This window comes from Seriola aureovittata, chromosome 4 (genome assembly GCF_021018895.1).
Source record: "Seriola aureovittata isolate HTS-2021-v1 ecotype China chromosome 4, ASM2101889v1, whole genome shotgun sequence".
In the NCBI taxonomy this organism is placed as follows: domain Eukaryota; kingdom Metazoa; phylum Chordata; class Actinopteri; order Carangiformes; family Carangidae; genus Seriola; species Seriola aureovittata.
This window is the reverse complement of record NC_079367.1, coordinates 4,957,562-4,984,649: the sequence shown is the minus strand read 5'-3', so window position 1 is coordinate 4,984,649 and position 27,088 is coordinate 4,957,562. Positions and strand designations below refer to the sequence as shown.

The following is a 27,088-nucleotide window of genomic DNA, read 5'->3' as shown; positions in this document are numbered from 1 at the left end:
TGCAACAGGATGTGGTCCTTCATTGCATTTCTCCACTTTTAAAGAGCAGCATCTAAAATGTTTTTATCAGGTTAGAACACCATTACTGTATCCTGTTACATGCTTATTCAATCACAAGTCTGGCTTCGTCTGGTACCAGCGCTGAAATTAAAGGTGTGGGAAGAAAGAGATTGTTTTTTTCTTATTTGAAAACTTAGATTCAAGAAATCAATTAAGAGAGTGAGATGGAGTCACTTCAAACACCCTATATAAGAGACCAGAGCAAAATGTGAATCAAACACTTATTAATACTCAGATGTTCATATTACAGGCTAATGTGTATTCCTGTTTCTCCTGAGCCAGCGCTGTTTCTGACTTGTATTTATTTGTGATTGGTCATTTAATCAGGGATAAGTAAAAATATTTGGTGGTTTTAGCTTAAAAAATACAAAGTGTTTCTTGCTTTTCTGTCCAAAATCAAACTCTTGAAAGCGTGTTGATGTTGTCCAGACTGAGTGGAGCTCTGATACGATCTGATAAGCATTGTTATTCTCGTTACTAAAGGACAAATGATTTAATCAATCACTGTAGATGAAAAGCTTTAAAGCCATTGTTAGTTGCGGGCCTGGTATTAAACTTATCACACACCACACGAACCAGGTAGTGATTCAGATTTCCAGTTTTTAATCATCACTTCTGTTTTTATTTAAGCAGATATTTTCCATTAGCATTGTACATGTCTGGAACCTACAGAGTTCTCCCATGAATACCCAACCATCTTCCCACCTCCATGCAGAGTTTCAGCATCATTCATCACATCAGTTCTTGCATGTCCAGTCTGTCAGCTTGCAGGTGGGCAAGTGTAAAAGCAAGGAAGAGGGGGGGAGAGGAGAGAGAGGGTTTTTTTTTTTTCTTTTTTAAAGAATGTAGAGTCACAGTAGTCACCAGGCACTGTTCGTCTTACACTCCCACACACAGAGTTATGGGTGGATCCAGTAGAGCTCGACTCGAGTCTATCGAGCATCTGAAATCTCGCCACTTACAGGGTCCTGTGCAACTCCCAATACTCTTGATCATCTGTGAGGTATCTGACGCCTCAGTCTCCTGCAGGGTGGGTAAGAGGTAGGGGGCTTTTAAGGCTGGAAGCTGGTGTAGAGTGTGTTTCTGCAGTCTGTGGTAGTTGGTTTCACTCGCTTCGAAGCATGAATGACGGCTTTGGCAAACACTGCCCTCAGCCAAATCGGAGAACGGAGGGGAGGAGGAGAGGAAGAGAGCTGGGGGTTAAAACAAAGATGGAGTATTTAAAAAATACATCTTTGCAGGATGAGTAGGCCCACAGACTGATACAGGGAGAACACAGTCCTCAAGAATAAAAGCAAACACAACAGCAAACATTCTCTGACACACACTCCAATAAAAACAGCCAAACAAAAAAAAAAAAAAAATGGCCAACAAGCAAGTCAATCAAACCATACAAAGTGACATCAGGCCTTTCCAAAGTGACATCAAGTTTCTCTTTTTAATCCCATTCAATCCCACTGTCTTAATCAATAAAGTCCATCTCCCATAATTCTCTGTAAACCAGAAAGTACTCAGTGGCTCCTCTTTATGGCTGGTCAGCAAGGTTAGGGTCCACTCTGAAACAATGACAAGAACAAGCCTCAGTGGCCAGCGAGACTGGCTAATATGGAGACTGTGCCTGTCATTAACCAATGGTATGGCTATTTCAGAATTAACATCAGTGACACAGGCAATGATTTTAGCAGCATTATCAGGGGACTGATCAACAGAGTACGTTACAGCACATTCAGAAAAATAGAAACTCGTGGCGCAGGACAGGTACAAATGGCAATCTTGTACAACGGAAAAATCAAGTTTGCTTTATACAATCACATTTCTATAGCAATGCTGAACATTCCACCACTGAAAAGTTTTACATCTGTTGGACTCAGTACAGCTCATTCCTTGAAGCACCATTGTACAGCTAACATGGAAGTTTGTGATACAACACAGAACACAGAACAAGTATTGGGAACAGTAAGCAGGCTCTAGGGCATTACATTTCTATGCGTCACTTAATGAATGCTAATCTCAATCAAATACACTGCAAAGTTTTCACATGAATTATCTAACAACCATGTATGGAGTTAAACAGAAACCCAAATGATTAAGAGGCAGAAAGAGGGCTGACTGACAGCAGCAGGAGGGGACCCCAACCCTGGTATGCAAACATTTAAAAGGTGCCACTCTGGACACAGTGGAGGGAGAGAGGGATTGTGGAGGGCTTGAAAAAAAAAAACAACAAAAAAAACAAGGCAAGGAGAGTGACACACCTCTCTTCCTTCTTTACCTCTAAACCTCCCTCCACTGAGGGCAAGTATGAGAAAGGACTGCTGGAGCAAAGAAAAACAAAAAACAGTCCTGGAGTGCTGATTTCTCCTTGTACTCCTCTCTTTTCCCCTGTTTGTCCTTTGGACAGAGATGAGAGGTAGGAGGGAGGTGGTACACAGGAGGAGATGAGAGTTGGTTTATGTGAGGTGTACTCTTTCCTCTCTACCTGGCCTCCTCCCTCCTGTCCTCCCTCTTGGTGCGGATGGGCTGAGAGCCATCAGCAGGCTGCTGGACCCAGTTGTTATCATGGAGGCCAACACGGCAGCCTGGTGTGTCCTTGTCTGTACGCCGGCAACACATCCAGTAGGAACGTCCATAAGGCAGGTCGTGGTGGTAAGGTTTGGGGTGCCAACGGCACAAGGAAACGTCCCCGCGCTCATATTGCCGCTTACACTGTTTGCAGGGGTCATCCCTGTAAAGAGGGTCTTGATTCCAGCGTGAATCTACTGCCCGCACCCCGTATGTCTCGATCAACACCTTGAAGTAGTGGCAGGTGCACTTGAGGGCTGCTAGGGAGCGTGTGGGCAGATAGCTGAAGATGTTGACCATGATGTGGTCGGGCAGCAGCAGCATGTACTGGCGTGGTTCGAGGAGGCGCTGAATCTGAAAGCGGATCTCCAGGAAGTCGTGGGACACATGGCGGTAGAGGCGACACAGCGAAGGGTCTGAACAGTCCTCCACAACGCTAGGAGAGTCTGGTCGCGTTGCCCGCTCCCCAGAGCCCACTGCAACCCCTGCCCCAGGGCCGTTATTGTTGGCACAGTCCAAAGAGCACATTCCTGACCCACTGCCAGGGCCCATTCCTTTTACATCTTCCTCTGGGCCCCGAGGGGGCTGAAGGAAAAAGAGCTGTCCAGGAGGGGGATCATCTGATGAAGGGTCAGTGGAGCTGCCCACACCCCCACCACTGCCCCCCCCATTAGGCATAGCAAAACACACGGTCTCCTCCTGCACATTCTCTGTACTGTCCTTGCCATAAAACACACATTGGTCCACAGCACCTGTCACCACCACCTCCACATGGAAGCCAGTCACTCGCTCCCTCCCCACACCAACAGCTTTCTTCTCCCCAGAGGAAAGCTCCTGGGTTGGATCAGGGCTGCCACAGGCCGGTCTGTCTGTGTGATGGTGGTCTGCATCCGGTTTGGGTGCAGCAGTTGTGGCAGCAAGCAGGAGACTACTAGGGTCTCTTGATGAGGGGCTGACAAGCTGGTAGAGGTCACAGGTGATTTTCTCTTTGGACCTGGCTGCTGCCTGGTTACCGCCACCACCACAGCTCATAAACATACAGCGGGACCTGCCAGCTGGCTCCAACTGAGACCGCGGGTCTAGATTTGACACTCGGAAAGCTATCCTAACCTCACCGTGACTGTGGCTGGGGGGCGGAGGAGGGGTTACAATGCCAGACTCCCCTCCTCTCCTACGCTCCCTTTCTCTATCTTGATTAGAGGAGTCCGTTCCAGAACCAGCGCCCAGATGGAGCCGATTCTCTAGGTTCTGGGACTCAAAGTGCGCAATGGCCTGAGCTACTCTACATGACTCCTGCTGCTCCTCTAGCTCCTGGTCTGTCTGGATGGGAGATGATGACTCCTGGGCCTCTTTGGACGGCTGGCCATTTGAACTGTCTGACACAAACACCATGGGTGTGGGGTCTGACACTGTGCCCCGGAGTAGAGTGTGCTGGTGGGGGGCAAGGCCCTGATTGTGAGGGGTTGTAGGGGGCTGCTGGTGTTGGTTCCCATGAACAGCCACAATCCCCTGGAGGGCCATGGCGGTCCTCTGCTCAACCAAGGCAACCATCTCTGCCACCGACAGGAGGTCCGTTTCATTCACCCCTCCTAGTGGCGGCTCATCAGGGCTAGGCGGCGCAAGAGGGGAGTCATGGCTGAGTTGCGGCTCTGAGGGTTGGGAGCGTGTCGGAGGGTCATAGGAGGAGCATCGTCTTCGTCTTTTGGCTTTACTGCAATCAGTTGCCCAGTTACCTTTAACCTGTAGAGAAGGAAAATAATTCATATTCAATTGTAAAATAACCAAATGGAACAAAAAAATAAAAGATTAGCACTGCTGGGCTTTTTATTTCAGCTCCATACCTTCATTGCGCTGGGTCTGGGCGTGCCTGCTCCACTAAACTGGTGTGCAACAAAGAAGGCAATCTTCTCCTTGGTGTTGCCTGGCTTGATGACATACCAGGTGTCTAACAGCACGCGGCCATCTTCCATCTGGGACCCGGAAGAAGGTGGTGAGGGAGGGGCCGAGGAGGGTGGAGGTGCCTGGCTCTGTGTGAGGGAGCTGGAGTCAAGCTCAGGTTCAGGTGGAGTGTTCTCTGAGCCCACATCCTCCTCTTCACCATTCTCTTCCTGCACCCCCACTATCATCCCTCCATCTTCACTTCCATCCACCGTCCTTCTCGCACCTGGAGAGGGTTCAGGCTTGCAGAGTGAAGGGGACCCTGCTCCACCACCACCTCCACTGCTACCCCCTGAGCCTGGGCTCCTAGCTTTGTTCTGGGAGTAGGTGCCGAAGGGGCGTGGGCACCACAGACGGATGTGGGAGAAGGTGTCTCGGTCCATCAGGATGCCGACCACCGGGGCATATCTGCATCTACGCTGGCCAGCAAACACCCAGAGCCAGAGCTCTCATTGTCGGCTCCCTGTCCCAGTGCCAACCTGATGGGCACTGTCTGCCACCAAGCTCACCAGCAACACTGGGCATACAACCTGCATCAATAGGGGAGGGAGAGATAAGAGGAAAGGGTGGAGCACAGGCGGGGAGGGAGGAATGAGAGAAAAGAGAAAAACAACACTGTGATACAACAGCTCAGTCACAGAAAACAGAGTTCATATCACCAGACCAACAACGCTTGTCAGTGCTGGGATCAATGCAGATAATCAATAACCAATTGAGTCTGTGTGCAATAGTTGCCTTGAGGTAGAATGCAGACAGGGTGTTAGCAATGTACACCAGGAGTGCAGACACTGGACTGGAGGGAAAAGAACTATCATCATATTATCATCTGAACTTATCACAACTGGTCTGCCTCCTACTTTGGTCAAACTCAATTAGCAATTACATTTTCTACTGTGTACCAAGATCATCTCCCCCTGCTTCGGAGCCTCTAAATCAAATTAAAAGGATTCCATTTCAGGTTTGGTGTCTGAGGCCGGCAGATGAAAGGGAAGAAAGATGGATCACAAAAGCTCCAAATGGACCCTCCCCTCTCTCCCTCTGCTCCTCTCCTGCATCTCAGTGCTTCAAAGAGGACTTGCTTAATAGGAGGCAACCCAGGGAGGAGCATGCACGCATATGCTGGACCTATTTTTAGCAAACAGCAGGAGGGGGTGGGGTAGTAGTGAAACTGCTGTTGCAGCCCTCCCTGTTCTCAACCCTCTCTCCCTGCCAAAGAGCCTATGCTACAGGCTAGGGGGGGGGGGGTGCCTTCAGTTCAACCGGCGTGCTTTGCTTATGCAGCTATGCCAGCTGTAGGGGCTGCCAGGAACGTGCCTGCATGCTTAAAGAGAGGAGTAAGTGGCCATGGAGCAACACGTTTGGCTCGCTGCTGATCTGAAGGCCTGCTCTGCAGAGAACTGCTTGAACCAACAGCTACATTTCATGTCAGTTGTGAGCTGCTCCCCTTCAGGTTACGCTTTATACATAACATGTTTAAACTGCATTTTAGGATTAAACTGGACATGACATTTCTTTTTCATATCACTGGGACTTGAAAGTGCAATTCCCACTTAAGATAAGTTGCAACAGACTAAGACAGTTGAACACTTATACTATGTTATAGTTCTTCTGGTTCCTACATAAACCAAAAAACACAACAATAACAACAACAACAGGTCACTGTTTTGAACACCTTGCTGATAATTCTGGTACTTCCAAAAGACACTATAAAAGATAAATCTACAATCTTTCTCTCTGTGTGGTGTGTCTACAGTCAGCTACAATGACAATTTCATGTACCTGCTGATCTTTGACAGTGAGTGCTTTTACATTCGAACTATTATTTTTGTTTTGAGTCTATGTGATTCAAACTATATCCAGGCGCACTGGGTTTTGATGTTCAGAAGTGGTGAGCGATATGACCTTAAATGTCACCGTTTTTGTTTGTTTGTTTTTTTTACAGTGATGGTATTATATCATTATATTACAAAATTAAAAGAACACGATTCTACCACTATTCACTCTATTGACAATGTAAGAGCACATATCTTAACATGATTTAAAGGAAAACATAGGAATGAAAATGAGGTAAAGTCATGGCCGACGTGTTTTGGGAGGAGTAGCCTGCCCCATAATGGAGGTTAATTAGTAAATGTAATGTGACTCATTCTCAGAGTTAGTAATAACAGCCATGTTGTTGTTGTGATCTGTGAATGATCTGTGCTGCTGAGCAACCTGAATCTGGGCAATGAAGAATATTTGGGTGTGTGTGCTATTTTTCATGTTTAATGTTGTTGTTTTATTATTTTCAAAGTCTTATTGCCCCTGAAATGTGCATGTAAACACACTCAGATCTACAGATTACCTGGTACATTTTGGGGTGTGGTAGCAACTTGAAAAAAGTGGTCTGCATTATTGGCAGGGAACCAAGCTTTAGTACTGTCTCAGTCTGATCTATATGAATAAGACAGAAGACACAAAATAGCAAAGTCTACAAATATGGTGTAGATGGAAATGGTATAATGCCAATAGAAGTTCATGCAGGGTGCGTTTAAGTGGACAATAGAAGATAGTACACCTGAAAATCCCACAATGCGCCACAAGATGAATGCAGAGCTCTTCAAATTATTACTACCTTATTCATCTTATTTTAACTGGTTGATATTGAAGATTGGTTTCTCTAAATTTTGACTCAGTTGCCTTTTTTCCATTTAAGCCACAGGACTCCTTCAGTCCACAGGCTCTAAAACCGGTCATTGTTGTGCTTCTGACACACTGAATGGGTGGTGCTTTGTACATTTGGACTAATGGAAAGGCTCAGAGAGGTGCAAAAAGCAAACGCCGCCCACACAGTGTGGTGAACCAATTCAAATGCTTCCTCTATAATCACACAGCAACAACTCAGCTAAGAGCAGCCAGATTATACTGTTGTGAGAAAAAAAAGCTAGTGAACCCTTTTTTTTTTATTGTCCTTTCTCTCCATGACCCTTCGTGACTCTCTCTCTCTTTAACCACTTTTATTCTCTACATCCTTTCCATCAACTCTTCTTCCCCCCTCCCTCTCGCTGCATCATGCAATCCATCTTTCAGAACAGATTGGATGGCATTATAAGAGGGGCTCGCAAGAGAGAGACTATCTGCCCACCGCAGCGCTCCAGGACGAAGACTAGCACCAACACATCATCCACCTTAACAAATTACAGACCAGAATAATAAACTCTCACCTTCCTGTGAATTTATGATGGTTGGGAAAAGAGAGGTTGTGTCCAGACTACTGCAGATAAATCTAAAAATGCGGTGCCGCCGACATCTGGCAAGGAGTGGGACAGCCAGGTTACTCTCCATTCTGCCACCTCCTGCTCTCTATGATCACTTATATTGTTCTTCTACATAATTGATCTGTTATTGCACAGTTTTGTTTGTTCCTGTTTTCAGATGACTGAACTAAACATACACTTGTGCATAAATGCCACTAGTTATCCGAGGTGAACAGCATTTTCTGGGCTGCTGCACTGAGACTGTGGATCAAATCACTGTTTCACGCTTGAGATGTCATCTGACAACATAAACATTTACAAAGATATATGACAACAATTCTGTTGCGTGGTTGGCTTAACTGGCATTCAAAATGAGTGATCAGAGATTTGGTGGCAACAGAATGGTTGCCTCTTAAAATTATGCTGCAGAGCACCCACGCTTCATCATTATGGATGAAGCTTGGGTGCTGGTATGGATAATTTTGTTTTCTCTATCCACATTACAAAAACAGTATTTCTGATCTATCTGCTTCAGAAAGTGTCTCCAAAAGCTCAGTTTTTGGGTGTGAAAAGGGCTGGTTTAATGTAGCCTTGGATGCCAATTAAATGAAATCGTTGTGGGTTTCTGCTTACTGATAACTTTGTGGATTTATGCTGTTGCTGTGCAAAATAAGCTACAAGTCAATACTTCAATGCCACAAATATGAACCACTGCATAGATACTCAGAAAGTCAGATGCCTGTAAAAGATGTGTCACGTGCAGACACAGTGGGGAGAATCATCTCTCATTCAGTTTTCAATACTTCACATTATTCCCCAATAGTCAGTTTAAGTTATTACTGAGCTACTTTTACTTTTTTTCTCTTCATTTTAAAGAGCTCCTGCAAATGAAGGCTTGGGTTTGGTTTTAAGCTTTCTGCATCAACCTAATCCTTCAAATCCTGTCAAAGCATAGTGGCAGTGACAGACACCACAGCAACACCGCGGTGCCGGGGACTGCATCGTTGGGTCTCCAAGCTGTCTGGCAAATTAACTGTCGGAAGAGAATGATTTTATGTGTGTATTACTTAACACATAACTATTTCCACACATACACAGAGTTGCAAAGCTCTAAATGTAGGCAGGTAGGACATGTTGCCCTAGATGACACGAGCTACTGTACCACAGTGTGCAGGGGTGGTGCTACTGAAGCTTTCTATACTGAATAGGTCAAGTCATACTGCAAATTTGTCTGTTTAAAATTGAGGAGAGGTGTTGAGTGTAATAAACACAGCACTTGTGCTATGTAACCTACATACATGTACATTTTGTCAATAATCCAGAGTACATCTTTCCTCCTCTGCCTGAAAGATTCTGATGAACTTTTTCTAACATTGCGAAACATGAGATACACAAATGGCTTACTCACTGATGCCTGTGGATTACTGCTGCAGTCAAAATGTGAAAATCTACATAGTAATGACTGTACAGCTACACTTAACACTTACACAGATGTTTACAAGGTGCTGATTTGTTCAAAAGTTACTATCCTGCTGTTTGCAAAGTGACAGATTGACAGGTTTGTATCGTTACATTAAAACTGAATTTCTGCTGGACCGGGTCATTTCCCTATACAAATCAAGAGCGTGCACTCTCACTAGGATAATGGTTTCACTATGGTGGCTGTGTGCAGCTCAGAATACATATAACACATCCCCATTACATGCTAGTTAAACATTTAAAATGTTGGATTAGCAAATGGTGCACCAATTTCACAGCTTGTGACCAAGTGTGGTTTTCCCTTAAACCTATCATCTCATAGGTCTTGGACAAAAAAGTCGACCTGATTAATACAAAACAGCTTAATTCCAACTCAGTTCGCCCATAATATTCACCAGTTCTCCTGCACCATTTATTTATTTACACAGCATTTCACCCAGATGGCCAAAAGCTGACAAATGATAATACTGAAGCATGCCAAAAAGTCTTAGCTCGATCTCCCTCTCTGCATGTGAAGAAAATGCAACCAAACCTGCAAACTGTCAACAGAACAATAGAGCTGAGTGCATCACTAGACCAGTAGCTGTCTGCTGAGGAACATTATATCCAGAGCAGACCTTCTGTCAGGACACCTAGGAAAAGTGGCTGACTGTCCTGCAGGGCTGTCTGTGTCCGTCTGCCCGTTTGTGCTGAAACGTTGTCACAAGTTAGACTTTAATGCAAGCCTTGATACTACAATTACAAAGGCCACTGTGTCAACACAGTGTATTATCCTACGAAGGCTGAGGGCAAATCATGCATCCTCTAACAATATCACATCAGATAAGTGGGTTACTTCAAACTCCACAAAACTGATGGTTTTGCATCAGTGCCAAGGGGAAGTTTTAACAATCCAAACAAAAGATTCACTCTATATTTGTTCATCATGGCTTATCCATTTACTTCTACAGAGTTGTGCAGTCAATGTGTTAAGTAGTTACTTCACATATATAATATAAAAACACCCAATATTATGGTATGCATCACTTTGTGCATATTCCTTACTGTGATTAAGATTCCTGAGTCGAAAACGAAGGCCTACAGGTCACTTAACCATTACTTTTCCTGGATCTGTTTAAGATAAGCTTATCTCTACAAAATTAGCGTCAATTACGCCAACTTCTCCGGTGACAACCAACAAATGTGGTGTCAGAAACACACCTTAACTAACAGCAACAACATATTAATTCGACTGTCAATTTTAACTGTGGCAATCACCTTTGAAACAACCACTGGCTGGTTACCTAACTAGCAAACAGTTAGCTTCCATAGCTCCGTAGTAAAATGTTCGGCGCCTTACAGTGGTCAAGTAGCACCTAGTATGTTTTCCGTCCATTAATATTTAACACTAACTAGGCCCAAACTGACTACGCTTCTATGAACTTTAAATACGTTATCCAGTTTATATATGTGTACTTACAGTGTAAATAAACCCGTCACTAGTTGACGAGCTTGCTAACTCGGTAGCACAACTTACCTGCATAATAACATGACAGCGTTCGCTAGCAAGCTAACGAGATAAAAAAAAAAGAAATCCTCAACATTATATTTTGCTAGCCAACTTACCTTAGTGTTTATCTCCACCGACAACCTTATTGACTCGCAAACTGTCGATGACAAGTGTTTCCTCGCTGTATTTCGCTCTGATCAAAACCAGTTTGTCTGGTGAAATGCAGGTGACACGAGTTAACTATCCGTGTCCACGTAGCTAAGCTAAGCTAGCTCACTCGCTGGCTAACGTCGACATTAGCCAGCAGCTACTGTCTATTATCAACCTTGTCTGGTGGTGGCTGCTATCGAGGCTTGTGTGTCTGTCACTTCTCTGAACACAGTCTGGCTGACTGTACGCCTTGTTAGGACTCTCAGCAGTCGGTCTCCCACTATCTATTTAGAAGTGACACAAGCTTTCACGGTATGTTCTCGGGGATACCAAAATAATCAGTGTCAAAACGGCAGGAGGAGGAAGGCCATCTTGTTGACAAGCAGCTGCATAAGGCCCACAGCCAATGGCTATGCAGAGTCGATGGTGTGCCCATATATGGCGTCTGCAAAGCTCCCTCCCTCTGTTGCCCTCTGCCCCCCCCCCCCCCCCCCCCCCACTACACTGGACCACACTGTAGGGTCGCAACACCAAAGGTCACTGTGTCAAAGTCAGGTGGGAAAATCCAAATGCACTAATAACGCACAATTTGCACTATATGCATATTATATTCATTTCGCTCGTGTACAATATTTTTGCCTTAATATTTTTACTTCAACAATATAGTACAATATATATTTTACATGTTTTTGCCCAGATAACATAAACATTCTCATAACTTCATCATGAGATTTATTTTTTTGTTTCGCAATGTATGTCCGGTGTTATTTTGCACATCTTAATATTGCTTATTTTTGTATCTTGTTTTATGTTCTTTATTACATTTTCTACCCACTATTTCTCTTGGCTGCAATGACCTAGTTTTCCTGCAGGAATCATTAAAGTTTCATCTTATCTTCCAAAACCTGTAGGAGCTCGTGTGTTAAACATGAAACACACAAGTATCTTTTAGCATCAGCTGTTCTTTGCTAGCATTATCATGCACATTAACATTAATCTTCAGATAGCTAGTGGTGTTGAAATACAGTGTGTCATAATGGTCAGTATGTTTTGCACACAACTGCATTTCAGATAGGATGGAGGACAGCAAAATCTTAGAGCAGCACCTTCTCAGTCCAGCAGAGGGCCAAACATCGCTGCAATGTGTCTGCCTGTGTTCATCCTGGAAACAGTATTTTTGCAGTGTGGACCTAACTGACATTCATTACACAAGTTGCATGACACTGACAGATAAAGGTGGTCATGAAAACCCTGTGCAAAACAGAGTCATAAGTGTGATGGAGTTCTTGGGTCAATAATGTAGTATAAAAAGATGGATAAACAATTACAAATAATCATGTGGCAAAGGGCTCCTATATGACAAAAAAAAAACTGGGTTAATTTTCAGGAAAAACAAAACGCCTGCAACGCAATAGCATTGAAGGCATATATTACAATCCTGCATACTTATTGCCTGCAATGCAATAGGTCAATTAACACGTGTGTACATGTCTTTCTATAACATGAGGACAAATCTGGTTAAAAACAATTATTGTAAGTGTCTCGACCTGGTAATCAAAGCAACGGCCTCTATAGAGATTGAAACGTTGTGCCATCCATACGCACCGAGCAGCAGGCACATTCAAAATATCTTCAGGAATGTTCTACTTTAATTTTTACCGCTTGTCAAACACCTGTACAGTACGTCACTTCTTTAGTTTGGTAAGTGTACCTCGGTGCACGTGCATGTAGGCATCCTCCAAACCGACGACACCCCCTTCATTCTCAGTGGACGTTGTTTAGTTTTAGCCCCGCCTTCTGTTGGCTCTAATTGGAGAGTGTGTCCTGATTCAGACGGCCATCGTTTACTTTTCCTGCACTGCCATTGGTTAAAGAAATACAACCCTCCTTACTTGACCTCTAGGCCCCGCCCACTTTGTATCCATCGGGCTGTGGTTGGATCCCTGTCAAGTCGGTCAAATTTTAACTTCCGGGTGTTGAGTCGTTGCAAAACAGACCATCCAGCCGTACAGTGGTAGAGGAGGACAGTCACCGAGGAAAACCTGGACAAGGCAACTTTAGGAAAAGTGAGTCAAGAAATTTGTTAACAGCAGACTGTTTCCTTTAATAACGTGTTTTCTCATGTGGACTAATAAACCCTGGGTGTAAGTGTTTGGATGTAGCGAGGCTAGCTTGTTATTTCAGGCGTCACTCAGCAGCTACTGACGTTATACAACGTGGTAACACTCGGAAACAGGAGCTAGCTAATGAGCTTGTTAACGTAGCCGAGAGTATGAACTTGTTGTTAAATATTATTCATGTCTTGTGAATTTGTGATGCTAGCTTACTGTAAGTCATAGTTGCAATGTTACTGCAGGTGACACGTGATCATGACACATTGTCTTGAAACACGAGCAGCTGATAACATCCAAGGTTAAACCATCTAGCAGGATAAAAAATACAATGCATTTTGTGTCCCAAGAGTCTTTTCATTAATCTGTCGCTTTACAAATATCTTCATGGATGTATTAAGTTGCAAATGTTGGTTTATGTGGGTTAAAGAGTGCGGTGGGTGTTTCTGGTACTTTATGTACTTCTGACATGTTCCTTACTCCCTCCTCTCTCTCCTCCTCTCTCTATGAAGTGATGCTGTCAGAGGTCCTGCAGGTGCTGCGAGGAGCAGGTAAAGTGGGGTCTGCCCTGGTCACCACCCAGGGAGAGCAGCTCCGATTGATGGTCTGCAACTCTTCTCTGGGAGCAGGAGTCAACGTTGCCCAGGGTGTGGTGGAAGGACTAGTGGACACCTTCATGGGAGGCAGTAATGCGGTGAGGCTCTTGAATATCATCTTCAATCTATCACTTTGGGCTCTGGGAACTTGTGATTTGCATTTGGCATTATTTGTGTACAAAGTGATTAATAAAATCTTTTTAAAAGAGTAATTGAGAAATAAAATTATAATAAAAAATAACAGCCCCAGTTATATGCACATATAGTAATTATTTGGCTAAATTACCTCTTCAACTCTACTGTGCCCGTAGCAACAGTCCATAAAGGAGGATGTGTTTCCGGATGCGGAGGGCTGGGATAATATGGACCCCGATGAAGCAGCCAAATGGGCCGTCGGATCTGAGTTTCCCCCCGATGCAATGGAGCAAACTCAGACAGAAGCTGGAGCAACAGCAGATATTCCAACAGGTATTGTCAAGTTCCACTTGTTAGCATATAGAGGAGGTGACCTACGTTAAAAGAGTTTTTTGTATTTAAGAATATTATAATGCCATTGATCCTTCCCCAGAGTTGTAATTACTTTTAAGATTGTTTTCAGGATGTGGTAAATATTTTACTTCACTGGATGAAATCAGAGCAAACATTTATTTCAAGGTATAGATAGATTTGTCAGATATTTTGTGTGTGTGTGTGTGTGTCAACAGGCCAGTCACATGGGCCGTTATGTTTAGATTCCACCAGAGTCACATTATGGTTCTATCATGTTAAGGTCATCTATTCAGTAAGAAAATGGCCCTTTCCTCTCTCTACCGCAGGAGTAAATCCTCCCCCAGGTGCAGCGGCAGGAGGCGCAGGCTGGCCGGGACAGAGTACTCGCTTCCTCCACACCACGCGTGGCCTCCACCAATACTACTACCAGACCAGGTCTGTGCACGACACTGTGGTGGCCAGACTCACACCAGAGGACATTAAGAAGGCCAGGGAGGCCAAGCAGGCCCTGGTCAAACCCGTCAGACAGAAGGTTGGTAGAATGGCTCGATTTGTTATACCCGTGAAGAAGACCGTGGCTAATTATTTGTTTTATTCTTAGCAATATTGTTACAGTTAATTTTATATTGTCATCTGTGTGATTGTGCAGAAAGAGGAAGGTGAATCAGCCGATTTTTGTCTACATAGAAGCAATGCATTTAAAAATGGATTAGAATATAATTTAAGCTTTGAATGTAAAGAAATATCACACAGTCATACTCAAATGTTGCACCTACACCAAGATGGGCTCTTTTCATGTCAGGTAAAATCCGTGCATTGACACAAGTAATAGATTCTCTTTTAAAATGTAATCTGTTCAAGGCCAGATAATAGGGGGCATCTTTCTCTTTGTGGGGTGATAGATGTGTTTTTGTATCTTGTACACACACTAAGTGAATATACAGTATTTATGTACATATAATGTTAGTGCACATTATTGCATAAACCACAAACAGTGGTGTGGACCATATTTTGAGTAGACATACAGTATGTTATGTCATATGTTTTACTTTGTGATGTAATTCAAGGTTACTGTGTGAAGAGTTCAGCTCTTTGTTTCTCAAGTAATCAACAACGAATGAAACATCAAATTAATTGTTTCTTTATTATCTGGTGTGTCTTCTTTCAGCTGAGTGACCGTGCCAGAGAGAGGAAGGTGCCGGCCACTAGAATCAGCAGACTGGTTAATTTCGGGGGTAAGAGCAGTGTACTTTTTCTTCAGTTTTGTGCTCGAAAATGGTCAATTCTGTTTGAAATATTCCAGCATCATTAGTTTTTCATAGCTTAATATGATGGCATGAAGTTTAAATGTATACCATAACAAGGGCTGTCCATGTTTCCAATGAAAAGGGAATGCTATAGCATTTTTAAACCGGCATCTAAAAGTGTGTATTTATTAAGTGCCAGAAGTTAAAAAACGTTTTAACATTTAGCAAAAGATACCAGAATGTGATTTCACTCTTCAGCTAGCAGCAGCTGTGTCAGATCAGTGCTTCCTTCAAGCATCTGTTTAGTGGCCCTTCATTTAAAACCACTTGTGTGTCTGTCTCTCTGCTGCAGGACTGGCAGTAGGACTGGGGATCGGTGCCATTGCAGAAGTGGCAAAACAGTCACTGGGAGGCAAACAGAAAGGAGGTAAAAATACTCCCCCCCCCCCCCCCCTCCTGTCTGCTGCTGTTCTCTCCTCCCTTTCTATAAAGTAGCTTTTGATCCAGCTCATGTTTGGCAAATCCAGCAGACAGATGCACAGCTGGTCGGCCCTGGAGAAGTTTTTAATGTGTCAGCACCTGCCAGGCGCTCGACAGGCTTTAAATCAAACCTGTTAACAAGAATTTAAACCGAAGCCTTAAAATGTGTTTAGTGAACAGTGTTTAATAATGTACCATTACCAAGTTTTTACATTTTAATATTTACAACTGGCTCAGTTTAGGACAGGAGATTGGTTATTTACATGCCGCAGTTTGAAGATCATCGCTAAGACGAATCACTCTTGTTTATGCTGTTGTACTTGATGTTGTAATATGTTGTGCCTAATACCACTGTTAATAATCCCTCTCTGTCTCTGTGTGCACTTGTAGACATGAGTGCTCTGCTAGACTCTCCTCTCTTGTCGGAGGCCAATGCTGAGAGAATAGTCAACACGCTGTGTAAGGTTCGTGGTGCTGCGCTTAAGATAGGACAGATGCTGAGCATTCAAGGTACGAACTGTAGCCACTGCATCACTGCAAAATGCTGTTCTGATCACAGGATTTCTGGGTAGTGAAAAGTTTTTAAATTTTTCCTGTCTTCAGACAACTCCTTCATCAACCCCCAGCTGCAGAAGATCTTTGAGAGGGTCCGGCAGAGCGCAGACTTCATGCCCACATGGCAGATGAATGTAAGCAGGGCTGATTGTAGATCTGTCTTATGATAAAACTATTTAAAAAAAAAAAAATAGAATATATCATATCACCAAATGAGATTTTCAGACTTGGCTTAAAGAGAGAACTGTGTGTGTGTACGTAGAAAGTTTTAGATGAGGAGCTGGGGCCGGGCTGGCGAGACAAACTATCATCCTTTGAAGACAAACCATTCGCTGCAGCTTCCATCGGCCAGGTGCATCATGGGGTGTTAAAAGACGGTAGAGAAATAGCCATGAAGATCCAGGTAGGAAGATACTCTTACACACCTTGTTTCTGTCTCCCTCACAGCCTTTGTCTTTTTCTGTCTGCACTGATTTGACCTTTTTGTTATTCTCATATTCCTCCTAGTATCCCGGAGTGGCAGAGAGTATCCACAGTGACATAAACAACCTGATGTCTGTACTAAAAATGAGCGTGGTCCTGCCAGATGGTAAGAACTACATCAGTGTTACAGTGTTTGTTTGCCGACTGAAGACTTCTGAACAGTAACTATTAAAACCCATCTATATATTGAAATCAGAGACATATATCTATATATGAAAGGCTGTGGCAGTTGTCATATTCTTTTGTTGCTTTATTCCACACAGCATCTTAAATTAATTTAATTCAAATTCCGCCATATTCAAGATATGAAATCCTTTCCCATCTTTGATTGTAATTGTTATGTTTCCAGCAATTTCACTATTACAGTTTAGACCATGGGGTGGTGCTGTAGGTGCAGGTCGAAACTAGGTGACACAATTGTTACAGAGAGAATGAGGGCATCTGCATCATTCATGGGAGATATGTTACTTGTTTCTCTGTGTTGCCCAATCTCACACACTCAAAACATTCAAGCGTTTAAACGATGATTCAGTTTTATTTGGTATTGAATGATGTAAACTTCTTCAGAAATTGTACAAATCAGTTCAAACATGGTAATGATGTAGCAAAATCACAAGCACAGCTATATACACCATATACACAACAACAGCCATCTGTGATTAAAAGACAGTCAGTGTAATTGTTGCAGTAACTTCTAGTTGATGGAATAAGGGTGAAGCACACTGGTTATTGAATATATATATACTCTGTGTGTGTACATATATATATATTTAAGACTAAGTGTTAATAGTATGTATCAGTTTTCTTTGGTTTTTGCTCCTGAGTCTTGCACTGTTTATTTTTCCACAGGTCTGTTTGCGGACAGCAGCTTGGAGGTTCTTCAGAGGGAGCTGGCGTGGGAGTGCGACTACAAGAGGGAAGCAGAGTGTGCCAAGAAGTTCAGGTAGGTTTATGTGATGTATTGAATCATGAAACCTCCTCTCCTGAAGCTCGTTTAACTGCACAGAGAAGAAACCACAACAGCTTTTAGGTTTCACTATGGTGATTCTAAAACCAGTTAGGTAGAGGTTTCACTGAATGGTTAATGCTGCTGCAAACTGAATATATTTTGCACATCTGTAGTAATGTAGCTCTTTTCTGAGTCCAGGTACTTCAAGTCTGTATTATTCATTTATTGTTTTATGTGTATGTGTGTGTCATCACGTGGGCCTGGAGTTTCAGTACTTTGATGTTTATATGTCACACATGATGGCATCACAACCTGCGAGATGGAGTCACAAAACTTGGCAGGTGTGTAGTTGAGATCAAAAGAAAGGCAAAAGATGGGTGTGGTCCAACTCATGAGTACTCGGTATGCGTTTAATTATGTAGTAATAACTACGGAGAACTCGTGCGTCAGCATGTTGACAGTCACAGCTGGTGGGATCCCATCACAAGATGGTCTCGACTTTTATTCTAGATGTCAGACTGAAATTCCTGTCTGTTACTTTGATTTATTTGTGTGTCTTTATGTGGGTTTATGTGGACCTCAGGGTTTGTGCTTCTATTCTAATTAATTTTAATTCTTTTGAATAGTTTTGAAAGCTTCACAACTACTATTCTTCCTACTACTATCTATATTAATATTATGGATTATTATTGTTGTCATATTTACATGTTGAAGGCAGGTTATGTATCACAGTTATTAAGATTATTATAGGAAAAGGAGTCTGAGGCTTAGATTTTCTAGGTACTATATTTAGTTTACTCTTATTCAGTCAACAACTGTATTTTAACTCACAATTTTTAGTCACTGTTGACTATCTCTATCTACATGTTTTACTGAATTTGCATATTCTCTATATATTCGTGTCTGGTCTTCAGGTCCCTGCTGGAGGGAAATGAGTTCTTCCAAGTCCCTGAGGTGATTGATGACCTGTCAGCAAAGAGGGTTCTGGCCATGGAGCTGGTACAGGGAGTCCCACTGGACCGCTGCGTAGACCTGGACCAGGAGACCAGGAACCAGGTATGGACTGACTCAGCAGGCGCATGGAATTTCTTCAGTGTCACTTAAATGCCAGTGGTGCATTGGAGACGCGGAGAATCATCGTTTTTATGGGTTCTCTGGCATTAGAGAGGATTTTTCGAATGCTTAACTTTTAAATATTCATAAATATAAAAATTCAAATATTATATAACTGCATAAAGGGCTGATGTTCAGTTGTGTTTTCTCTTTACTAAAACCTGCATCACATCAGGAAACCAGGGAGCAATAACTTCTTCTCCATGATAAAAGTGCTTAAGTCTTATCAGTTTATGTATATTGAAGGAAAGGTAATGACATTTTACATAAGATCTACGGTGACAATTGTGCATAGCAACCTAAGTAGCAGAAAGGTTTACAGTTAGAGGGTCCCTTACAGTCTGGACCTGTAATTGTAGGAGCCAATTAGAACTGAAACCCTATGACAAGTAGAGGGAACAGATTGGAAAGCTCTGTCTGTGGATTTTTGTTTACCTTTAATATATCTGTATTTCATTGTTTCTACTGCTTATATGGAGGTTTTGCGGGACGTCTTTTGAGATATGCCATAATATGAGAAGTGCAGGACCGAGGAGACAAGCTGTGGGCTGGCAGATTATACAACAGAACCTCAAACGCAGCAGTGAAACTACCAGAGTATCGTGACATAGAATAAGATGGATGAAATGGGTTTTATGCATCAGACATTATTAAGAGCTATAGCATGAAAGTGTCACATTTATAATTACAGCATAGCAGTAAACACAAAACTCTCCTCTCCTCCAGATCTGTTTCAACATCCTCCAGTTGTGTCTCAGGGAGCTGTTTGAGTTCAGGTTCATGCAGACGGATCCAAACTGGGCCAACTTCTTCTACAACTCAGAAACCGACAAGGTGAGAAGTCATAAATGAATCGTCTCACACAGGAAGGGATGCCATGTTGACCAAACTCCTCACACGCAGCAGGTACATGACACGCTCTCATCTTGCTTTCAGGTTGTTCTGTTGGACTTTGGAGCGTGCAGAAGTTACGCAGAGTCATTCACAGACGACTACATACAGGTAATGATGCATCTAATATTATGAGACAGCCATCACTGAACCAAGCAACGTGATTTATGCAACCAGATTTCTGTGAATAATTAAGCACAAGAGTCTTTGGCTACATTTTGCAACAGTAGAGGTAAAACAGATCGTGTACAATCACATGCACATGCAGCACACTTTGCCCTACATGCAGCTACTTCGATCTGTCGGTTGCCCTTAAGGGAACTCTTCAAATAAACATGATTACCATATCCATACAATCGTTTTGTCTGTGTGTGTTGTTTTGCGTGTTCAGGTGGTGCACGCAGCTTCAGTGGGTGATCGAGCGACTGTTCTCTCCAAATCAAAGGACCTGAAGTTCCTGACAGGCTTTGAGGCCAAGGTACGGTATTTTCGTCTCTGCTGCTGTGCTCATTTATTTTTGATACGGTTTATCCTCCTCTGTCTTATTCTCTTTATCCGTGCCTCTGTATACCTCAGTTTCACTCCCTCTGCTTGATGCTGTTTCCCTCCACTCAAGATGCATGATCCTCCTTCTTCTTTTCTTACCACATTCATTTGTATTTTTGCTAAAGACGTCGTGTTTTCAGCCCTGTTTGCCGCACATAAAGATGGCTCAGCTTTAGTGAATGGATTTGCAGAGTGGTGAAGGAAAAACTGATTCACTTTTAATCTTGACAGTAAAACTAACTGAGACAGATGGATGTGTAAAATATAAATGTCAGGAATTATATCTTTGAGTGCTGTTGTAATCTTTACGGTGTCATCTCGTGTGGTCTTTATTCTCAGTGTTTTCCATATGTTAAATCCTTATCCTATTTTTATATAAAATGTGACTATGACTCAAGGAAAATACCCAGACAAAATAGTTGGAACCACTTGTTATACATATCAAACAGAAATGAAAATATGTGTGTATGTATTTATATATAGTGGGATTGTATATACAGTATAGCTACATAAGATATTATGTGCACTTGAGGTCATAATGTTTCTTGTAAACATTTCCTCTGGCTGCCACAGAGTACACACAGCGTAAAGTCTGTTTGTGTCTCTTCTGCTTTACAACTTCATATTTAAATCATAGTACAGATGATTATTTTACACATAGAAAGTCATTTGAAATGTAACACCTCTCCCTGCTTCCCATCAGGCCTTCGAGGACGCCCACGTGGAGGCGGTGATGATCCTTGGTGAAGCCTTTGCGTCCATGGAGCCCTTCGACTTCGGCACCCAGAGCACCACCCAGCGCATCCAGAGCCTCATCCCTGTCATGCTGCGCCACCGCCTTACCCCTCCGCCCGAGGAGACGTACTCCCTCCACCGCAAGATGGCAGGTTCCTTCCTCATCTGCTCCAAACTGAAGGCAGGCATAGCCTGCAAGGACATGTTCCTGGAAGTGTACAACAACTACAACCAGAGGAGGCAGGCGGAGCAGGTGGCGCAGGCCAGTGCGTAGACGCTCAGGAACGAGGTTACTGCACAGGACTTTTTCAGAGTGGGCTTCTGAGTAAAGGGACAGAAGGATGGAGTCTTGAATCCACATGTGGAGACACTGGATCAGATGTACCCAAGACTCCATCCCTTGCCAATATGTAACTGTAAATATGACAATGCAGTGTGCACCAATGAGAACTATGAGTGTGTTTGACTTTCTATGCCCGTCTGATTTATGACATGGAATTTAAACACTATGAAAATGATGGTGATAATTCCGTTATAGCAAATATATGCTAAAGCCCAAATGGCTGATTAAATCTGTATGTTAATTGAAGAGAAAAATATTTAATTAGTTTTGAGTGTTGGTGTTTGTGTTTGACTATATTGGATACATCTCTCTGTCACAGCAAACAGACTAGAAAACGCACGCAGTAAAGCACATGTCTCTGCCAGAGCAAATGTCAAACAACATACACCAGATTTCATAGGAAAAAATTTGAATTCATAGTAAATGATCCGGATCCGCCCTGAAATTTTAATGGGTTCTTCCCCAGTTCATGCTGCATTCCTCCACCGAGTTCAGCACAAATCAGTTCAGTACTTTTTGCATAAACCTGCTGACAAATCAACAAACAAACAAACAAACAAACAGACACAGGTGACCTCCTTGGTGATGGTAACAATATAATGCTGCTGTAAATCTAAGCCATCTTTACGTGCTTTAGCTTTTCAAAAAGCAAGATGTATATGTCCTTTGTGCTCCCAGTGGCTCGTGACTCCAGCTCACTTTGACAGCGAGGTATCCTCTGTTTTTCAGGACAGATAATAAGCCCCTGCATCGCCAAGCTGACGCTGCCAAGTGCTCTCTTTTGTTAGAAGGACTTTGTGTGCCGCCTGATGAGCTGGCAAATAAAGCTTTTCTCCTAAACTGGCAGAGTAGATGAGCAGATTATCAGAGGATTTAGTGAAGACGGTCTAATGGAACCCCACTGAGTAATGACCTTGCATTATAAAGCATATTTTGACATAAACCTCCATAATGTTAAATACTGAGCCCCTTTTTTTTAATGTTTTGACACTTCATTTTGACATTCATAGAGTACATGTGTACTGTAACATACAAGCTGGTGTGCCGTGTTTTTTTTTTTTTTTTTTTTTTTAATTAAATAAAAAGTGAAAAAGATGTTTATGCATTACAAATTGAGCTTTCCTGGCAAGTGTCAAGGATTTCTTCCACTCTGTATTGATCTTTCCATTTCAGTTTTAGACCTATTTGGGAAATGTCATTGACTGGAGGCCATGTTTGACATCATTCTGTTCCTACACTGTTCTTGTATTGACCAACAGGCATCACGGTGCAATAGTTTTGGCTCGAATAATGTACGAGCTAATGGTGGCATTGATTGATCTATTTTTTGAGGAGCTATTTCTGTCTCAAGGCAGTGCTGTCTTATTTTGTCTTGGATCAAGACCGTTACTGCACAAAAGGACTGTCTGCGAGCTGCTCACAAAATGTTATTGTTCACAGCACAGAAGCTGAGAGGCGAGGCTTTCACTGACATCATAAAAATCTGATGGAGAGAGATCAGCCTTTTTACTGTATCTCCATTAGTACTTGCTGTTAGTGTCCCTCCGTTAAGTGAGCTTGGCTCTTGATGCACTACATCAAATCAGAGTTTATTTTTCTGAGTTTTGGGAATTGGCCGCAGTTAATGACTGCAGCACATGTCGAGGGAAGAAAAAGCACATTCTTCTCTCGTAGTTTTACGCAACGGAAAGTTGGAGAGTTTCTCTGCATGTAAGAAGCAGCTGGCTTCAGTTTGTTGGTGGAGAGCTGGCTCTTTCTGGACCCAGTCAGGCTTTTCATTAGGGCTAACATCGGACTGTTCAGGAATGATTTCCACCAGGACCAATTCATTTATTAAATTAAAAACACAGTGACACATTCTGAGTGAGTTTTTCAGGTTTTACATTTTGTTTGTGCAAAGAAAACCATTTGACGTCCGGTAGATTTTGTTGTCGATGATAATGTGATGTTACAGTTAAAGTCGACTGGGAAAACATTAAGGGACAGTTGGAGCCTCTCTGCCTTGTAGAAAGATATTTACTGTATATTATATCAGCTGAACTGCCTGCGTCACTAATCTTTACTGTTTCTGTCTTACAGGTTTCATTAGGATTTCTTAAGGATTCTTACTGGTAATAGTGACTTTTCTGTGTTCGATTGTATTTTTTATTTTTATTTTATTATTAGATCCTGTGGCATCATTTTTCATATTTATTATAAGAGTCACAGCCTCTGTAGTTTACCTGGGAATTTGGGGTTTCCAGGAGTTTGTACTCTACAATGAAAAAGTGCCACTTTATGAATATTTCATGGACTGATTCCAGACTGAATATATTTACTAGTCACAGTAAATATATTCAGCCAGTCACAGTGAATACAAAATGGATTCAGAATATCTTTTATTCCTGATAGCAGTGGTTAAATTCAACTCAAACACTGTACTTACGTAACTATTTGAGGTATTTGTGCTTAACTTGAGTATCTCCATTTCATGCTGCTTTATACTTTTTACTCCACTATATTATTCTGACAGCTTTGGTTCCTACCTACTTTACAAATTAGGATTTTACATGCAGAACATACTGTATGATGAGCTTATAAAATACGAGGCATTCACTGTTATACCCATCAGTATAAAGAATATTTAAAATCAGCTCTGTCTTGATCAGCTACAGCAGTAAAATGCTATTTAAACATTAATTCATCAGTAATAGTAATTGATGGACATTATATAGTATAACACAGACAGAGTCCGTACATTACATGAAAGTACATTTGTTGCTAATGCTGACTTTTGAATACTTTTATGCAATGCAGTGCAAGACTTACAAAAAATTTGTATTTTTAGGCAAGAATTACTACTTTTACTTAAGTAAATGAATGACTAACATATAAAGCATTCAAATATTCATTTTCTTTTTGGTGTAAAAATCCTCCAGAGGAGAGTGCATGAGGATCTCAGTGTTTTTCAATTCAAAGCAGGCATAGTTTTACCATCATATAACCTGATATCAAGGCTGGACACTGACTCATAAAGAGCTAATGGATAAAGTGCATTTAAACACTGTGAAATTCATTGTAAACAACCTGCAAAGCATCCGACCTGACAAATCGCCCTTGAAGATGTTTTGCAGGTTGGGCCCCCAAAGGCTCCCTGCGGCTGCTCATAGAAACAGAGGAACTTTCCTTCAGGGATGATTGGAGTAACACATTCTCACAGCAGGTCACACACCACACGGTGGCGCAGTGGAGCACCTGAAACACAGCCTTGCGTTTTTGTTTTTTTCTTTTTTTTCTTTTCTGGAAAACATCAATGGGAAGAGTGGATTTGCATGTCCGGCCGTCTGTGCCAATGGGCGCACTGGGAAGGCTGGGTTAGCGGGTGGAGCCGGGGGAAGCAGCCCAGTAAGTGCACAGTCAACAACCAAAGCATCCGAGATTACTACAGGCTCTCACCAATCCTCACCGAGATCTCCCTCGAAAGCTCGTGTCGCTGCCTTTTTTTTTATTTTTTATTTTTGGCTTGAATTCATGAGTGAGATTGAATCGCTGCTGTGAACCTTTTTTTTTTTTTTTTTTTTTTAATTTTATTTGTGTGTGTATGTGTGTGAATGTGTATGTATGTATGTGTGTGTGTGTGTGTGTGCGTGTGTGTGTGTGCACCGACCAGGTTGATTCGCGGCTCCACATCGCCTCAGTATCATCGCGGATGAAGAAGACTTTGTGAAATTAGCAGTTACAGATTATTGTTGTGCCTGTATTTGTGCCCGGGGTCCTGGATTTACACAGAGGAGGAGCGGGGAGCCGATCATCCGTCGTTCTCTTGGGTGAGTTCACGTCCACTCTGGCATCCCCATTTACTGACACTTCCAGGGTTATTTTGGACAACCCGGTTTCCTGCCCTCACAATGAATGAATCCATATACAAGAAGTGGACGATCCTCTCTAAACTCACATTAAATTGCTGATTTGTTGAGTTTCACGGCTGTAGTCTAATTCTGATGTTTGACTGCTGCGCTTATGCATCGCCTTTGGGCCCATATGTGTGAAATGAATGAAATGTTGACGCTCCAGCCTTCATCATAACGGTTTACATCCCTTATTCATAACGAAGGAGCAACAATATTCAAGTTCCGGCACACAGATCGCTTCAGTGTGGATATAAACCCATAGAAATATTCCACTGATGCTGATGATTAAATTAAAATATAAAACTGCAACTTTATAGGTCTACTATTGAAATACAGCTCGTATAATGATCAAATTACACCTATAATTGCAGTTTATGACGTCATTATTGGTGTGGGAATGAGATAATGTGGTATCGATTGAGCTGTAGAGAGTCACGTTGATTATTGGGTAATTGTTGGCTCATAGGTTTTGCTTTAGTTGCAGTCTTTCTAGGTTTTTTTTTCCTCCAGGACAGAAACAAGCGCCCCTGACTTTGAATATGTAAGACCATAATTCTACCTGCTTCTATCTCTGTCTCTATCTCCCTCCATTGCATCATGCTATGTGATGAATTGTGCCTTTTTGGGTGTGCTTACATCATTCTCAGAGTTATTCAGGGCTTATTTTTTTGTGTTGCAAAAAAAAGTTGCAGCAGCTCACTGTGATCTGCCTCTTGTTCTCTGACCTGAAGGGGGGAGATTGATGGAACATGAGAGGAAAAAGTGCCAAAGTATGGCATTCAAACTACTGAGAGACTGGAGTCATAATGCACACACACACACACACACACACACACACACACACACGCACACTTGGCACATGCCTTCCTATATAGACCCAGTAAATGCATGCGGCTCCATTGTCTGTGGAGCTCCATCTGTTCCATGACATGGCATTCCTCAGACAGCCAGTCATGCTGTTAGGGGGTGGTCCACCCTGACCCATTGCCTCAGAGAGAGGGAGAGAGTCACATGGGGTGTATTAAGGGAGTAGGTACAGGGCTCAGGGTGTCTCAGCCCGCAAGCCCTAGACCACCTGCGTGGACAGCTCCTGGGCCAGGGTGGAGAGCTACGTTCGGGCCAGGGTGGGTTTAGTGGAGCTCTAAAGTTGGCCTGAGATTGGGAAAGAGGATGGGACGTTTGGATTGGAGCACAAGCTACATTAAGGCTAGGTTTGTTGTAGAGTTGGAGTAGAGGGTTTGCTCCACAGCTAGGGTTAGACAAGGTCTGTTGCTGTAGCTAAAAGCGGCTCCGTTTGAACATGGGCAAGATGGACTAGAGAAAGGATAGGTTGGGTCTGGAGCTGGAGTTAGAGGAAGGCTAGGTTTGGTCTAAGGTTGTTACTGAGGAAGGCCAACTTTGATCCAGAAATTGGGCTAGAGGATAGGGATAAAGCATAGATTTGGTCCGGAGCTGGGGCTTGAATAAGCCCAGGTAGGGCTGGGGCAAGAGGAAGGGTATGAAGAGAGATAGAGGTGCTTGTATTTGAAGTCCAATCAAATGGGTTGCAGGATATAAATTGGCTTTTCATGTAGTTAATCACTGCTGCAACTCAGTCATCACAACTAGAACATAATTACACCATCCCCATCCACACGGCCCCACACACACATAAATACATACACACACATACACTCTCCATTTCCCCTCTTCCACTGCTCTGATTGCTGCATTAGGACTTGGCTGTCTTTTGTTGTCCGTACACACACA

General features: G+C 42.8%; 3 protein-coding genes across 3 annotated transcripts in view; 2 read left to right on the top strand and 1 right to left on the bottom strand.

Annotated features, from left to right (window-relative positions):
- Positions 1–646: 646 nt before the first annotated feature.
- On the bottom strand, positions 647–11,302 carry fbxo46 (F-box protein 46). Its single transcript, XM_056373721.1, has 3 exons — positions 10,878–11,302; positions 4,461–5,087; positions 647–4,359 (listed from the first exon to the last, which is right to left on the bottom strand). Exons 2-3 carry the CDS (start codon positions 4,938–4,940, stop codon positions 2,533–2,535), a joined length of 2,307 nt encoding a protein of 768 aa, XP_056229696.1. The 5' UTR covers positions 4,941–5,087; positions 10,878–11,302; the 3' UTR covers positions 647–2,532.
- A 1,565-nt stretch (positions 11,303–12,867) lies between these two features.
- On the top strand, positions 12,868–22,544 carry coq8b (coenzyme Q8B). The gene is made up of 16 exons (XM_056375018.1): positions 12,868–12,977; positions 13,535–13,716; positions 13,930–14,086; positions 14,434–14,639; positions 15,276–15,342; positions 15,707–15,781; positions 16,225–16,344; positions 16,438–16,523; positions 16,652–16,792; positions 16,897–16,978; positions 17,722–17,815; positions 18,736–18,877; positions 19,661–19,768; positions 19,871–19,936; positions 20,217–20,303; positions 21,075–22,544. Coding segments are annotated over exons 1-16 (1,920 nt in total). The 5' UTR covers positions 12,868–12,976; the 3' UTR covers positions 21,381–22,544.
- Positions 22,545–24,776: 2,232 nt separating this feature from the next.
- The window catches only part of numbl (NUMB like endocytic adaptor protein), a 59,348-nt gene continuing 57,036 nt past the window's right edge, over positions 24,777–27,088 (top strand). Inside the window, exon 1 of the mRNA XM_056374081.1 lies at positions 24,777–25,255. The gene's annotated coding sequence lies outside the window, so the exon portion shown is untranslated. The remainder of the gene's footprint in view (positions 25,256–27,088) is intronic.

What these genes read in the sequence shown, in the direction of transcription:
- fbxo46 (XM_056373721.1), bottom strand. Translation starts at nt 4,940, where the DNA reads ATGGACCGAGACACCTTCTCCCACATCCGTCTGTGGTGCCCACGCCCC. An exon ending in CCAGACCCAGCGCAATGAAG is followed by an intron (nt 4,360 to 4,460) that starts GTATGGAGCTGA and finishes CCTTCTCTACAG; the next exon opens with GTTAAAGGTAACTGGGCAAC.
- coq8b (XM_056375018.1), top strand. An exon ending in AACAGCAGATATTCCAACAG is followed by an intron (nt 14,087 to 14,433) that starts GTATTGTCAAGT and finishes TCTCTACCGCAG; the next exon opens with GAGTAAATCCTCCCCCAGGT. An exon ending in GAGTGTGCCAAGAAGTTCAG is followed by an intron (nt 17,816 to 18,735) that starts GTAGGTTTATGT and finishes TCTGGTCTTCAG; the next exon opens with GTCCCTGCTGGAGGGAAATG.